The sequence below is a fragment of the Ptiloglossa arizonensis genome, chromosome 7 (assembly GCF_051014685.1).
Source record: "Ptiloglossa arizonensis isolate GNS036 chromosome 7, iyPtiAriz1_principal, whole genome shotgun sequence".
Lineage (NCBI taxonomy): Eukaryota > Metazoa > Arthropoda > Insecta > Hymenoptera > Colletidae > Ptiloglossa > Ptiloglossa arizonensis.
This window is the reverse complement of record NC_135054.1, coordinates 10,494,461-10,512,787: the sequence shown is the minus strand read 5'-3', so window position 1 is coordinate 10,512,787 and position 18,327 is coordinate 10,494,461. Positions and strand designations below refer to the sequence as shown.

The 18,327-nt window shown below is 32.5% G+C and overlaps 1 protein-coding gene across 12 annotated transcripts in view; it reads left to right on the top strand.

Annotated features, from left to right (window-relative positions):
* Positions 1 to 18,327, top strand: part of LOC143149017 (EGFR adapter protein) — a 286,593-nt gene that overhangs the window by 204,410 nt on the left and 63,856 nt on the right. For 10 of the 12 annotated variants that reach the window (XM_076315988.1, XM_076315981.1, XM_076315980.1 and 7 more), the window contains one exon: positions 8,229 to 8,375. The exons of the other annotated variants lie outside the window; for them this stretch is intronic. In XM_076315988.1, coding sequence (XP_076172103.1) covers positions 8,229 to 8,375 — 147 coding nt within the window. The remainder of the gene's footprint in view (positions 1 to 8,228; positions 8,376 to 18,327) is intronic. 12 annotated transcript variants of the gene reach the window in all.

The following is an 18,327-nucleotide window of genomic DNA, read 5'->3' as shown; positions in this document are numbered from 1 at the left end:
GGAAATTTGTTACGCATTTAATCGTTAGTGCCAGTAATCATGGAATCAAACATTGTATAAGAGAAACAATGTACGTTCGTTTTATCATTTTGGATGAAACTCTACAAAGCTAAAAACGATAATATCGTGTAAACTATTTTCTGTAAAACTATTACAAATAACTACAAATACATGTTCAGTAATTTAAATTCTATAGCTTTTGATGTGATAATATCCAAATTAGCTATCGTTGCCAGGAAACGGAAATATTGTTTGAAGAAAAAAATTATTGTTTTATTTTTTGAAACACAAATGCACCGAACTCTACTGCGGTTCATATGTATGGAGCATTAAGAATAGAAACGATCGAATAGATATTTCACTTATTATCGATTTTATCGAAAATTTGTACAGAATTGTAAAAGAAGTTACACTTCATAATTCATCGACAAAATATACTATTTTTAGAAATGGTACAACGATTATTAAAACTAATATTGAAGAAACTGACGATACAATTTGGATAGAGTGATATTTTTAATATCAACAAACTTCTTTTCAATAGTATCAATAATAATTAAAGATACCAATGGTATAAGAGTAATAAATAATAATTATATTATTTTAAGATTATAGAACGAATCTAAGTTATCGATCAAAGATAAATTGGAGTTAAATTAATAAATTTATGAATGTACAATTCTAAATAATAAAATAATGAATAATATACTAAACATATGCCTCTGATAAATAACACTTGTTATGGCATGCGTAAAAAGAACTTTTCTAAAAGTTAAGTACTTTCGAAAATGTTAGGTACAGGGTCCACGAAAATGTAGATCCGTCACTGTACAAACTAAAACTTTCCCAAAAGAAATGCTAAAATATATTATCGGCAAATGTAACGATATAGTGAATGATACTTTAAAATGATAGGTTCTGCTAGCATTTATAATTGCAAGTCCACGACTATTCGATAACTCGCGACGAAGTCGAACAATATCTCGAAATCGCTTGAAACTTAGGAAGCAGACTTTACGCAGCAGGAGCGACGAACTTCCTGCTGGATTTTTCTGCGAGCGGTGCACTGCGCTATGAGCCATTAAAAGTTCCATGGTGCTGAACGAATTCGATGAACGAAACTTCATCTCGGCCCGAAGTGGCCAATAATTGCGATTTATTCGTTCCCTTTCGTCCTTAGGTGCCCTTGCATTAATCGAGCTAGCGCTATAACAATGCTTTACCTTCGTTGTCGAATTAATCGCCTAATTATCGGGCTGCCTCCACCAAACAGAAATGCCAAAGGCATCTGTTTCGCGGTGTATCGTAAGTTTTTATTCGATAACAATTTAAAAGAAACAATTTTATACGACGAGTTCAAACATGTCTGATATAAATAATTTGATCTAGATTTCCCTCTCCCATATGGAAGATCGTGCAATACTGTCCATAACACTTTTGTACTCACCAAAGGCTAACAGTTTGTACACAAAGTGAAATGTAATTAGAGACACATCAGGAAATAGGGTGGCTCCCCTATTAGAAAAGTGAGTGAAAATGGCGAGACAAAGTTGTTTCTTAAGGGAGTTTTACAGCCAACTGAATCAAATTAAAAAATTCATAATGTATAGTTGACTCTCTTGACAAACATATCTATCGTTGACTTGTTATATCACTAACAATAATTACAAATACGAACAGATGTAAAGTAATACTAGTAGTCACAAAAGTAATTCTACTATATGTATAAGATAAAAATAACGAATCATACATACGAGGGGAGAGGGACCATAATGACAAGTCAAATTTTTAAATGAGTTTCTCGAACGAAGAAAAAGATGATTTATATTAATATGGTTTCCATCGCTTATTTCGTATATAGATAAGTTACTCCTATTTTGTCTTCTGTTAGATAAACTGACATTCATCTTTTAACAATATGCAACTGTTACAATCTTTAGAATAAATGAGAAAATTGGTCGTTTCTATCAGTATGTAGATACTTACCAGTTTTTATCATTTGTAGAATACAGGTTTTGATTCGATGATTTTTGAATAAATGAACAGTTTCTCATAAGCCCTCTTACCAAAAGACATTTTTATTTCTCTTCGTCTTTGGTTATATCTTTTTAGTACCAAGACTCCATTCTTTGGCAGTTTCCTTTCAAACTCTTACGTTTCTTAAACAATATCATCTGACGTCCAATAACTATGCAACTGCAAGTCGCCAGACATTGTTCAGAGCTTACTCGTGTGCCCATGAGGATGCATGGCTTATGTCAAGGACCTATTCAGCTCTTGACCCAGCCATACACCTATAGAAAACGTAATAGCATCGAGCTACCTACCTTCAAAACATTTTCAAAATATATTGACGGTAACAAGTATTATTATTGTGCTCAAATGAGTGACACTTTTTAATTTAAACCTTATGTACTGTTAGAATAATTGTTACACCAGAATTGTTCGGGTTAAATTGACCTGGATCAAAAATATATTATGACATTTAAATAAATTTGATCTCCATGCTGATATAAAATCTAAATAATTCTTTTATTGATTTAAAAGGTCATTGATTTGGGCTGCTTTATAAGTAACTTAAATTGAATCAAAGAATTAATTCAGAACCAGATTATAATAAATATAAACTAAGATTTATTTGTACATATTTTACAAACAATAACCGAATGTTCTTTGTATATATGTGTTTTATATACCGAGAGTAAACTCTACTTGTCTTTCTATCGATGGCGAAAAAACATCCCAGAACAACGATATTGTTTACTACTTATTTCTAGTCTTGCAACTACAAGCTATGTAGATGTAGATTGCATTTATAATACGTATGTTCCTATCAATCGATCCAATGCAACCGTAATACCTTTAGTAGAATTATAATGTATAATAACTTCTAGTTTTCAGTCCGGCGTTGTAGAAAGATTTTTTAATTTTGTATATTGTAGTTTGTAATATAAATCGCATATCAAATTTATATCGTTAGGCGTTTGGAATTTGACATGGCTGGTACTAGAGGTTTGATCTATCTCGAAATGTCCGTATCACACTCGAATTACAACTGGTTATTACAAATTTCTCGAGAAATGAGATAAATAATATATCTAACCAAAACTAAGTGTTCACTTTTTAAAAATTTAAAAAAAAAATGAGTGATACTTCTGTCGTATCAAATTGACCTAAACAGTACTAGGGTAAGAAATATATTGTTTACTGCTAACGATAAAGGTGTCGATCAAAATTTATTTCTAATGTAAAATATTTAAACAATCGTTTTAACGACTAAGTGGTATTATTGTGAATATCATTTATTTAATATACGAATATTATTTATTGAATCTATTTCGAAGAAGGTAAGTGTTTCATACTGAATAGCGGACTCTACCGACGATCATTGAAACTAAATGCTTTGAGGTAAAATATCTGAAGTGAAACACGTCGGTATTATAGTCATGTATTTAATAGTGTGTACATACATATAAATATTAAAGATTTTCTATCATGTTTCATTAGTAAACGTAATCGTGTGAAATTTTATTATTTTTATTACTATACAATAAAAATATAATAAGACATTTTATATTTGTAGTCCTTATGTTCAAATATGCAACACTAGGTCACATCAAGTGCTATTTAAAGTGAATCAGGTATAGCAACAACATTTTTTTTTTTAATATTTAAGTTCACTGGATCATTTTAGAATGACATAAGAAGTGTACCGTTTTCTGTCATTTACATAAGTAGGGAGAGGGACAAAGAAATACACCCTATTCTTTTAAATGACACAAGATATAAATTTGTGCATTTTATAATAATTCTTTTAATTCTCGTGTTCTTTGTTTCGAACATTTAATGAAATACTTTATACTACTTTTTTAGCAGAGATCCACCTCTTCGATATGTAATTTCAGTAGTTCGAAAAAGTCACTTTAAGAGTATCTTTTACAAACTTTTAGTTAAGCAAATAAAACTTTTTAATTTTTGCTTATTTAACGGTGTATTTTTCTTTCTTATTGCCAACATTACACCATCTTCTAAACACGTATCTTCTCAAACTTGATTATTCCTTACAGATGTCGCTTCCATCAAATAGTTTTGCAAACAACGAAACAGATGATAATTACTTCGGGCAATGGTTACGGTGTAAAAAGTTTCTGGTTAAACTCTTTAATTTTCTGGTGCGTTACTTGTGCAGAATGCAGTCGTGCATTATAATGGCGGACTAAAACTTTTCCTCTGTTCGTTGATTGTTGTTATAACAACTGCCCATTTAATACTTCAAACCGACAAGAGTAGACTTTTGCATTCGTAGTCTAATTAGTTTCTTAGCAATGCAAAGTGAATAATATTTGTGTGATGCAAACGTTGTTTTGTCGTTAGTTTTAGTTTCCTCTGTCCACTATATGTGCCATATAGTATTATTATGGAGAACCCATTTGTCATTCATTTTCCAAAATTCGATATTTGGTTAATCTATACATTTATAATATTGTGATTATTTTGAACAATAGACGTGTTCCATGTTTACCTCTAATTTACGTTTATTATTATAATAGCCAAGCCAACTCTACAAAATTATAATTAAATTATAAATGCAGCTAAATTCAAATTCTACATAGACTCATTGGGTTTTTTGAAACTTCTCGTGTCATGATTCCAAATTAACAAATTCTCAAGAATTTTCTTATAAATCAACAATCATTATTCCTATAACCTTCGTCAAGAAACTTTACCAATAAGAAATATTCAATGTACATTTTCATCGCGGAAACCCTCTTGAAACTCTGATGCAACCTCAGCATAACATAGGAATAAACTAGGTAAAATTTAATCAAATTCAGAAGCAAGAAGCAGCGACACATGCAGCGTTAGAAGCTCTTATGCTACATTCACATGTCAAACACACTCACCTACACACGGTGCAGATTTCCATAAAGACCCAAACTCATCACAAACTATTATAGTAACAAGTATGGTTGCACATAAGAGGAAAATAAGTTTCTCCCTTGTTGCACCGCCAACTTAACCTTTCAACAGTTTAGTACTTCTTGAAGACGCCCACAGCGACGAGCCTAGTATATTTAGTACGTTATTTTTATAAAATAAATAAGTATGAAACATATTATAGTTGATACAAATTTAGGCAGTTGCTGAGTGACGCCAAAGAATATTAAATTTTAATTGATGTTGCTCTCAAGACTGTTGAAGAGTTATAATATTCTTTTTCCTATTCGTATCTTTAGAACAAATAAGCAAAATAATATATACGAATAATTTGAAACGTGAAAAGTTCTATAAATTGTAAAAATAATTAATTTTCTTTAATATACATCAGTTTTTTTCTATTTACTATTAATAATTTTAATATTTTATTTTATTCTTCTACGGTTAAGAGGAAGAGGTTAATATCTTGTCTGTGACGTAAATGAAGCAGACGCGCCTTTGAGTCGATACTACTATTATTAAATTTCGAACATAAAGAGGAGTAATCATTTTGTTGATCGTACTTCCTCACTTTCAATGAATTTTACTGTTTGAGGGATAATATCGGCTAACTAATTTAGAAAGCGAGCGCCAAATAAGTGCGCCCATTTGTTTGCCAATTGCTAATATTGTTCAATGTCCAACATAAAAGATACAGTGTTCTGATAATAAAAGTATAGAATATTATATAAATTTTATACAATATATCTTTTTCTTATATATTTTCAATATATGTATGCAATATTCCCTTTTTTTCTTTTTTTCTTCAGAAGGTTATCAATTGTAATTGATAAAAATCGAAACAAAACCAGATTGAAGAGTTTAAAATATACACATGCTTAAACGATATGCTTGTGTCAGATTACACCACTTCTTAATATGAATAAATAAAATAATTTAAGAGTGTTATTCTTAAAATAATATAAAAGTATACCGGTCATTATGTTTTACTCGTACTTCGGTTTGATTTCCCATTTCCCATACTTGAATTTCATCCCACACCCATCACATTGTTCTTACGAGTAACAAGCAGCGATACCTCCGACACTTTGATGTACCTAAGTGATATTTATGAGTTATCCAGCTTAATGAGGATGCTATTTTCTTGCGCTGTTTTAAAACACGACTCATGCACCAGTCATTACGCTTCATAACGGGACTCATTGATCTAACTTTGTTTAATCATTCGATTTAGCGAGAACAAAGCGATAATGAAACAGCAGTTTACTAGTTCATCTATTAAAATTGAGAATAGAAATAGCAATACTATACCAACGACCTTTACTACCATTAAAAACGTACAAACATTTTCTAATTGTTCACCTTCAGAAAAAGACGTGTAATTTTAAACCTAGAAAAAAATAATTATTACCCTATCTTATAAAATTGCAAAGACTATACGCAAACGTTAATGTTACGGTGTAATCTTTTAATGTATTTTCTAGATTAAAAATTACATTTTTTTCCTGTAAATGATCAATTATATGGTCGAAAATGTTAACAATCTTCGTACGTCCTTGACGACACTAAAGATTGCATATTCGCGTAAGTTGGACTTACTAAAATATTATTAGACGATCAAGAATTATTTCCAAGAAAAAAAAGTATGTTTTTGTTTGCTGTATTAAATCTGATTATTAAATTCTTAAATACTTGGAACAAACATCGTGGAATACGAATAATTTCTGTTTTTTCAAGCAGTAAAAACTACTTTTCTTCCACTACCGTTACCTACAACCACGAGATAAACCAGCGTTTGAGGGACGTTGTGATACACTTCAAAGGGACGCGAAAGTTTTGTAAACGCACGTGGAGAAAAGTCAGAGCTACACGGAGGCAAGCAAACGGTGAAAACTAGTAAGAACGCATAAAATCGCGAAGAGAAATTCAACGAGCCCCGCAATATATAACACAAGATAACACGCGGGAACGGTGTCGCGAGAGACGCCGCTACTTTATGCTTGAGAAATGTTCCTGGTACCTCCAGACTAAAACGTAACAAGCTGCTTTGATCTTCTGACCTTCTGTACATTCAGAGTGGTAGATCATTATTCGGTAGACGTTTTTATTTAGTATTCAAAAGGGCAGGAAAGCTTGCAATTACCATCCGTTTTGTAAATACGGGGAGTCGACGTAGTAAATACGGAGAAAATTGTTGAATTTACGATCTTCGCGAACGCGACGATCGCTGCGTGAAATTAATGACTCATGATTATTTTTCTGACCGGTGAAACACCGCGTATAAATTATCACGTGTCGATTTATCAAAGAGTTGTCACGTCAGTGAACTGCACGGCTTGGCGATGAACACATCGTGACCGAGTTTCTATAGAAAAGAGTACAAATGGATAATAGTAATAATAATGACCGTACGTCGTTTTTACACACGGGCACACGTTTAAGAGGAAATATGCAAAAAGGAAATTGTGAATATTGCGCAAAATTAGTGTTATCTGTGGTGACGAGAGCTTCGGTGGTTAAAAAGAATTGCATTGCTACATGTAATTTCTGGTAGTTATTTTCACGACCCACACAGGAAACTGGGTCTACGACTATGAAGAATTATGCTGTATTTATTGGAGCATGAAATACTACGAGTGAATTCTAGCGAAATTAAAGTGCTTAAGAAAATATTGAAGTAATAAAACGTTCAGTTTCTTAATTCGTTTGATTGCGACTGAAAATGTTTAACGACAACAATAATAAATTGAACAATGATAAAATGTTGCTGGTCCTTCTTGGGAAACGTAAAAGTATGTAAAATTAAAAAGTAAAGAAAATACATAAACGATATATCAAAAGAAGAAATAAACTAAATTGATAATATGTAAGTAAACGAGTACTATTCGATACGTACATAAGGAAACCTTACTTAATATCAATAATTGTAGTCTTCGTATAAAAATCAAACTAAAATAATATAATGCGTTATGTAACATAAAAATAATAATAGACGTATTAAAAAAAAATTAAAGTTGTGAAATGCTTTCAGTATTTATTATATATTATAATCATGGAATAAAACATGCAGATTCACGATAAGAATAAAAAAAAAAGTTAACTTCAAAATCAGCTTAAAAACGCCCACGCATTAAGAAACTAATGTCATTTGAATCCTTTCTCAGAATCATGAAACACGTGTTCCCCCTTTTAAATGGAACACTCTGTATATAATAAGTATTCTACTAGAATTTTATCCTAATTTTGTAAAGGCATGACCGATAAGTACAGCGCTCATTTTTATTTTTTAGTGCGTGCAAATGGCGCACGCGTTAAGGCGCATCTCATACGCAACCTGTGAACCTCAGCACGCTCAATTCAGCTTCCTCGCTCGAGAACCTAGAGCACACTTCAGCATACAATATTGCCATTCTTTCATCACCGAATCTGCAGAACAGGTGAGTGCACTATTCCATTTCCCAGCATCTCGTGTAACCTACAATCGCACCTGCATGTTTACGAAGAAATTGTTAAGAATTATTTATACATACATATATATTATACATATTATCTTGTGTAGTGTATGCAACACTCGAAACGAGGTTACCTGACATGTATCACTGTATATAAGTTATCTGATAATTCAATTTAGAATCTAAACCGGGATCTCAAATTTGGGTTGAGAAATCCGAATTTGAATCGAGAACTCGGAATTTAAAACGTAAATCTGAAACTTGAATCTCAATTTAAATTCGATATTCTGTTATTGAAAATTCGTGACGAGATTATCACATTTCGAATTTATCGAAATCTCAAACAACTTTATAGATCCAACATTCGATGAACGGCATTATTATATTAAATACACAATATATCTTTCCTAACCCTATTATACAAATTTTATTTTCTATTCATATATAAAAAGAATCAAATAATGTAAGCAAGGTGTTCAAAAAATTGATATTTGCACTCTAAGCTTCCATTAAAATAATCCAAGACTGGCGTTCAATAACACGAAGAAGTTAGAAACAATTGAGATTACAACTCTTCGATATCTTTTTATAGAATTTAAAAAATTCAATACACGGCTACGATCTGTGAAACGACATGGGTCGTGTTAGAATCGCAGAATTTTTCACGCAACATATGTCGATGTAGAGTAAAAAATTCTTCCATATCCGCTTTATACCGCTGATCGACACAATCTGCGGTAAAGCATACCGGATGGGAAAAGAAAAAAGGCGGGAAAAAAGGGAGTCGCAAGTTGTCCTTGGTGATATTGCAATAGTGCATCGCCATCATCCAGGACAAATTGCACCGACACACAGAAAAGACAGGCGCGTGCAGGATATTACTCGGCGTTCAGATCCACTAGGCGAATAAATCGTACACACGTGTCATGAGGTCTTGACGTGCCCCGTAAACTTGAGCAAAATCTGTTTTAGAGTGAAGACCGTTACGTTAGTGACGGATTTATAACGCTCTAACGTGAATAGCAACATTCTATTGTTAACAAACGTAAATTCTACTTACGATCGATTTTTCTCTCTATCGGTGACATTATTATAAATGTATATCGAATAAAATTAAAAACGTGTTAGCCTACGGTATCGACGAATAAAATAATAATCAAAATAACCGGCGCAAGCATAATATTATAGTATACATGAGGAACGCTTCCAATCGAAATAAAAATGTTGTTATTACGACGTGTCTTCTTAATTGCAAAGTTAATTTCAAAGTGTCGATAATTAATTCCTTCCCGGGCTACTTGATTTGCGAAAATATACGAATTAATATTCCACCGTAGATGTTCCTTCAAGGAAATACGAACGCTCTTTCCTTGAATCTTAATTGGTTAATTAATTAGATAGGAGAAACTGCTTTCCGCCGAGATAAATAAACTAGCGAGCGGCTTGGGTAATTGCGTTACGTCTTTCTGATAAACAAGTAGACCTCCGTGCCAAATTACCGTAAAGAATTTCGAACTACTGCGCTGCTACATAAAAATATCGAAGTCTCTTTGGACACGAGAAGAGTAATTCGTGTCGCGATGAAGTTTCCCAATTGAAACTTTTCTGTTTTGGTATATAACATCGTGACAAATATTCGAGCTAATTGAACGTTTTTCCATATTTTCTCGGTTATCGAGCGACACGCTATTTTCAGTACAATTTCCACGAGCCAGCAATTAGAACATAACAAAACATATCCACTATGCAGCTACGCTGTTGCGTTGTCTACGGCCGCCTTATAGAACGTTCGTGTAATTTCACTCCTTTCACGTGCCACGGACAAATTACTTTTCACCGTGTACGCATGAGCTTAATGAAAACGTAAAGTGTGTGGGCTGCGTGCCAACTGCCCCGTTTTAATTTCGCCAATTTTTTCGCCTAATGCGACACTTTAGATAAAAACATCAATTGAAGTAAACATATGTTTCTCCAGAGAAAGTATTTCCATTTTCGAAACGGAGCTGATACTTTTCACGGTAAAAAATACAGATCGCGCGTGTAGACAAAGTATTATAATAATAGCAAATAATGCATCTGGGTGGGCAATTAACACTTTTGGATAGTTCTTTGTCAATACTCTTGATTAGTGATGACATTCAAAGTAACTCGAAACATTTGCATTGAAAAGCGAAACTCAAGGTTAAATCTTTAAATTAATATCTTTTAAATTTATTAATTTCTCCGCAATCTTAAAAGTTTTAAATGTTTTGAATTGTTTGTACTATCTGTCCGACTTGCTCAAATATTTATTCACGGCGTGTGATCGATCGTCGAAAAATAAACTTTTTTCGTATTTAACATTGTTTTCTATATTTGTTCGTTTTCAAGATATTTAGAAAATCATTTTCACTCTACAAGCATGAGTATCGGTCAACGAAAAGAAAATATTCTCTTTGCGTGCCAAGTTTCATAAAAACTGAAGTTTGTCAATTGGGTGATGTTGCTTGCGAGCGGTGAATCGGTTATAGAACGATATTTATAAAAAAACGATCGATATAAAAAATCTGATACAAGGTGAAATAGTGCATGCTTTCATAATCCCTAGATAATACAGTAACGCGTATGAGAGAGAAACAAGTATGAATCTCGACACTTTGACTCCAAACCATCGTAAATAACGATTAAAATCTTTCTTCAGCATGTTACACATATTTTTATAACAATCAAGGTACTACTTAAGTCAGCCATTGAGTTTAGTGCAACTGCTCCTTAAAGAAGAACCACAATTTGATAAAAGATCTCACAATGCTCGTCTCACGAATAATGATCTTGACATTTTCTTTTGTATTGTATTCGTGAACATCGCATCGGAGAGCGCAAATTGTCTTAGTCGTAAACCGCTATCAAGTCGTAAATCTTCATTGCATCCTCGATTATCTGGCGCATCCTTGATTTTCACACCAACAACGAAGAACCATAAGGCATAAGTACAACGTATTATTATATACCTCCACGAAATTGTGGTTCCACGATCATATCGGAATAGTAATTTCGTTCGTAGACGGTTTGTAATACAAACTACTTCTGTGGCAAAACAATGGACAATTTTATGAAAGAAAGATAAATATCAAATCTATCGGAATTCCAGGCCAAGCGATGTAAGAAAAAGATGTCTGAATTAATTTCTAGAACTTTGATTTATTCTTTCGTACTGTTATAAAATGCAATTGAATTATTCGAATAATTGTAATAGTTGTGAAACAATTGTCTGTGAATAATTAAATGCACAAAATGAGTTAATATCGCAAGCACGAGTTAATATCGCGATAGTCAAATTACGGTAAAACAAATCCTCAACCGCAAATACTTTAAATATCGAAGTAAACACTAATCGGAGCTAACTTTGAAAGAAAATTTCAACGATAGTCAGACAATCGATCAGATAACATTTGATGGTATTTAATTCAAATTAGACACGTCTCTCTGCCTAAAGCGTTAAACCGTAATCGGTAATAGCCATTTAAATGGCTAGTTGTTACGACGTTAAACGTGTACGCGAAAAGAAGAATATTTTCATTCGTAAATACTCGAATGCTTTCTCTGCTTGCGTTCAAGGAGAATGACATCACAAGACACGTAATCAATACATATGAAAGCTGCCGTATATGCAATATGTATTAGCAATAATGGAATAGCTATTAACATGAAAAGACGGGGCTGTCACATTATCGATTTTCGAAGGTAACAAGCCGACGCAGAAACCATGAAAGAGGATTACGGTTATAATGAATTGGGTTCGCTAATTGGGCAGTCAAGAATCAATGTACGGGACACGAGTTCTCGAGCACGCAACGAAGGAAGTGCGAAGAGTAAAAGTAGGAAACCGGGAGTCAGAGACCTGTTATACTGTGAGGGATTGGACTGACCGTAATCGTCCGGTCATTGACACGTCTCTGTAGCTGGTGCAAAAATCTCATCAGTAGTACGCCTGTTCCCTCCAAGAACCAGGAACAGCTTTAACCTTCGCACTCATGGACGAAATATCGTTCGTTTAACACTTACGACCAGAAATTTTACCTTCTCGGTGAAATGTAAGATTTTTCAGTACTTAATATATTTATAGAAGTATAACAACACAGTCACGAATTACGTTTATGCAAAATATTAATATTTCTTTTCCACGTGAAATAATTTGAAACCTCACGCTGAGTACAAACTGATATTGCAATCTTGGCAAGAATACCGTGTTTCTTTACGTTGCTCAATTTTCTTATGTAATAAACAACGATTTGTCGAGTATTTATTCTTTCGTGTACGAGATATCAATTCAGGAAAACATTGAAACTTCGAACGATGCGGTAATCTACCATTTCAAATATATCGATGTTTCTCACGCTTTCACATTGCTTCTAAACTCACGATGCGAGGAGATACTCGAACATAACCTAGAAAAGGATATTCGATAAACAGACCGCATCGTTCGTCCATGAAGATGTGTATTGAAAAAGCGAGGAATAAGAAACAAATAACAAAATTGTACAAAAATAATTATGAAATGTGAAAAATTTAGGTGAAGTTATATTTAAAAGATGGAGGACTGAGACCACGTGTTAGACCATATACTGCTATTGTCAAAAAGGATCATAACGCAATTAAGAAGGTAACTGTAACATTTGAGGAAATATATTGACATATATTATTACGAACGAAAATTATAGTTACTGCAATCAACGGTCGAAAACTTTTGCAAAAATGTGAATCAGAAAATGAAGAACTTCTGTGAATAACAGACATCAGCAGACTGCATCACTTAGTCCTCATTATCGTGACTTTTTCATTCTCAGTATCAAATTTCTGCTGGTTAGGTGGTATAGTGTTGTAAAATCAAAGTTTTTAGATACTAAACATACATTACATTCCCGTTAGACATAACGATATAAATTCCAGAATACTTTACGATCGGAAACTAGAAACTTTTTTCTTACATAACGTCGTAAAATGCCTTCCAATTAGAAAATGCATAATTTTCCTGCCTATGATTTGTTACGCACTACTATGAATAGTAAATAACTACTACCACGAATAAATTTATAATTTATCTACGAGTGCAGCAAATTTAAAAGTTGAGATGGATAATAAAAGCTGTTCGTAACTCCACGAACAATAAAAATGGCTTCATAAACAGCGGTAGAGTAGTTGGAACTTCCGGTGTCTTCTAAAGCGACGAAGCACTCGTTACTTTGGCCACTTTTGATTCCTTTGACGTCGTCCTCGTCATAGAGATGATAGTCTGAAATATTGAGGAAAAGTCTTTCCAGTATTTAACTCGACGTCACAATTCGCTCGAAGATACCCTGCTAATTACTCGGTAAAACCAGCCTTACCGAAACAACAAACAAAGACATTCTCTTCGTTACTCCTTTGACTACTATGAAAGAGAATTTCATTTTATACTCCGAGATACGTCTTATATTCTATCTTTAATTCTACGATGCTTACGTGCGTCCTTTCGATGTAACTCATAAATGTTCTATTCCGAAATGAAATCGATCTAAAAAGGAAAAATTTTTAGGAAAATCGTCTTGTTCACAAATTGAAGGTATAGGCTTCCTTTGCGAACTAATAAGTAAGAGAGTATCAAACATATCGGGTTTTAGAAATTCTGAATTTTCACAGGTGTTCGCAAATAAATATTTGTTTATTTAGAGCTACATCAATTAAAAGTTTGCTGGTTTATCAACTAAAAGTTATTAACGACTAGTTCCAATCCTGCTAGAGTTTATTCAGTAGTCTAACATTTTTATAGAATTCGATGACCCTTCTGTTGCCCTTCGGTGTAGTTAGTAGTTCCTCCATGTTTAAATTTGGTCCGAGAATCGACCTTTGTTCCTCATACTTCCTACACTCAATCTATACATATTCAATCACGAGTTTTTAATAAGTTTTTCAAAATCACCTCACCATTTCCTTTACAGCTTAGTATTATAAAAATCCTGAAATTAGTCAGACAAATTTAAATTTGAACATTTGCAGTAGTCTTTATTGCTCTTCTATACCCGTACATTATTTGCTTTTATTATTTTGATTTCAGTCGCTCGAGTATTCCAATTTTATTCAAATCAACGTAAGTCAGTCTAATCATGTGCAAAAATTCAATAAAGAAACAAAAATCTGTAAACTCTTTAATATTTTTTGAAACATTGAATTCATCCCATAGACAAGATTAAATCTTTCAAATTTTCCTACAACACAAATTGAATACCTTCTTCGAAAACGAACTTGTATAAAAAGTAATTTTTGTGACTTTAGAATTCGCAAATTAAGTTGAGTTATACAATCTCACAGAATGTCGTGCCATTAACTTATACCACAGTGATTCATCACAGGAATTAATGACAGTTCAATATTGAGATTCCATTAAACCACAGAATGCTTATCATCAACTACGTCCCAGGAACCTCAGGACCGTGCATTCCGTAATTTCAATCTATTGGAATTTGGGTATAGCGAGGACAAGACTTTACAATATTTGGGAACGATGGTATTAAAAACGTAAGAATTTCTTAACATTACGATTCCTTTATCTAATATGTTTAAACGAGACTCCTTTTCTGGTAGCTCAATATTAGTATTTTAACGATATTTATTTTCAATTCTATACTCTGAAACATGAAAAAAAGAAAAAGGAGAAAATATATATGTTGCAAAACGAAATTAAAAAAGAAAAAGAAAACAATATACACACGTTATTAAATATTATTATCATTTTTAAGACGGATGTATTTTAAAATATCTATTATACCATAAAAAATAACATTCCATTCCATATTCCATTTAATGAATAAATTTGACCTTTAAATCTCTTCTAACCCTCTAATCAGAAGAAATCTATCGTCGTCGTACATCCCTCTCAAATCCATACTAAAATACTTTTGTAAACATTTTCTATTATTGAAAATACCAATAGTAGTAAAGATGATTTATTTCTAATAAACTCACCTGTACCCTCTCTTGAAAGAGAAACATTTTGACATTCTTACTTGTAAAGGGTTGCAACTAAAAAGGAGAACAATAAAAAAAAGTAATTGAGTGTAAAATTGAACTGTACGCATATTGCCCGGCAAACCGAACAATAAGGGCGTACATTATGTTCTCGATTAGTTAAGAAGTGACTCTCGTGTACACATATATATGTATACATATGTATATGCGCCCATTGACTTCCCATGTGTATCAATTATTCAGCTGAGTGTCTCCTTGAATAATTCATCGACGTTTAAAGTTATAAGTTCGGGTTGAACGGCGTCCGTAACCCGTTTACCTTCGCTTTAACATGTAAGTTCTGAACCCCGTTTCTCGTTGACGTGAAAAGGTACTCTGCCTGTACCCTTTCATTCTTTTCGCTACGTGAGTGCCAAGTGTCAACGATCTGAAACTCTGCAAAAATAAGACCGGTGGAACGTTCATTTTGTAAATTACATATGGTTTACAAGCGTTGATGATCGTCTTGGCTACGAATTACGTTCAACAGAATAGCAACACGAAGGTTTATTTTCTGCGTTTAACTTCCATTTGTTTGATTCTTATTTTTCATATTTAGCGTGGAAATAGCTATTCTTATCCAAGTTCCGATTAATTCGAGATTTTTATCCCGAAAGGATAGGGAAAACTTCAAGCCTCTCTTCTAGGGAAATCTTCTCCAAAGTTTTGTAACTTCTTCTAACTATAAACATATTAGCTTTTAAAGAATTTAAATACAAATTATGAATTTTTTAATATAAACTTCTTACAAAGTAATCTTCTTGTTTAATGGTTTGCTGAGTACAGAGACATTTATATGTTGAATTAAATGTAAAAGATAAGAAAATATATAAACAATTAGGTAGTAATGAACAGAAATTGAAACGCTGTTAGATCGTATTGTGAATAAAATAAAATTGAAGTTTATGATTAATAATTATTAAATCGAATTATTAAATGAAATAAATCGTACCATCACATGTTTAATACGCTTTAATCAAAGATAATAAACTTAACTAATTGTAAGTCAGTCACGTGTCTTTCAGTGCAATTAAATAGTTTATTTCTAGTTTCTGAAAATTCTGAAACTGGGTCTACATTATGTAACATAATTCGTTATATAACAAGATTATAAAACTTCTACCCAAAAGAAGAAAATTGTTTCATTCTGTCAAGTATTATTTTCATTGTATTTACATTATTTTAAGTTATGATTTTTCAATGTAATATATTTCTAGGTTATTAGCGCCTGATAGTTCATATAAGCTACAACCACTTGACGTGTAATTTTCTGGCCCCTTTAAACAGCAATTCAAATGTAAATATGGCATATACATATATAAAAACTAAAATTCTAGAAAAAATTACTTTCTATATGTCTATATACAAATGGCAACCACGCCAAAGGGAGTTGAAGGCTTCCGAGTTACAGACGCAGAACCCTTCAACAAATTTATTTTTAATGATGAGGATTTTCTACCGACAACTTTGTTAGCGTTAAAACAGTTATTTAAATTTTGTGTTCATAAATACACCACCATCTGATAAACGCCCTTGACGAATCTAAAGTGATACCAAGAATCTGTTATAGCTAAAAGTACAATACAATTCTAAAAAATCCCTTATAATCGAACAAGTCATTTCCACTTTTTATTGGAACTTATAAAGCGTCTTGTAAAGCGAACTTATAAAGAAGTCTTGCAATTTCTAGTCATTCTTCTTTAGTATTAAGAACCTAAGGGAAGAATTGTACTTCTTTGAATCATATAGATACAGAATATTTTAAAAACATATTAATCTGGATTTTTCTTTACTTATTAATCATACTTTCTAAGAAACCGTTAAGAGCTTCGCAGACTTCAGGCACAGTGTTTGAAATACTCTACCTGGAAAATTTAAACAAGTAACTAAAACTTTAATACGAATTTGCATTTGCTAGAAATCTGACGTAAGTGCCAATCTTGTTTTTACTGGTACTACTTCTCAGAATGGTGTGCCCTTTGTTATTTTATGCCCGATTATACTTATCAAATATTCAAAATCAAAACTTTTCATTCTTATAAAGTTACTAAAACTTCGGTCACATCGAATTCCTCTTACCATCTCTTGTCTTAAGATCCACTAAAAGTTTACTACCGCTATAACGTTTTCGAGCTCTTAACAATTGGAGTACCTAGAATCTTCGTGTAGGTCTACTTTAGTATTTTCATAAAATCAAACAAGCTGTTGTCGATACAATTACATCCTCATCATTAAACGTCATTATTAATATTGGGATGTAAAATGTTGCACAAACTTGTTGGAGAAATGTTGTACAATTTTCAAAAATATAATCTTGCAAGAAACTACAAAAACATGTACAATAAAATTACAAAACAATTAGTTACGTAACATTTGTTGTGTTATATAACGTAAACCCAGCTTTACACCGCAGATCTCTTGACCCAAATCTTATGATTTTATGTTCCTCGATAATAAATGTGACAGGTCAAACAATCATTGCAAACTGTTTCACATGATACATGTCTCACACGTAAAGCTTTATGCAGATGTGTGATACTCTTTTATGACCGTTTGCTTTCCTCTTGGAACTATACCATTTGCTATGATCTCTAAATATGTAATTTACTGCCGCAACGAACACCGTTTGTTAAATTTCATTAAATCGGTCCCTTGCACAGCTATTACAATTTTGTTGAACATTCACCGGTCGTATTTGACAAACTAATAACACTATAAATATGTATCGTGATTGTATTATTCGTTAAATTATACGAATATACGTAACTGTAGTTGAAATGCGTACGTATTAAATATCCAAATAGCATCCCAGAGAATTAGAGATGACGATCGACTACACTGGATCCAGTAATCTACCTGAAGTTTTCCGTTATAATTATTTGATAATATCCAGCACTTAAATGCAGCGTAGAAT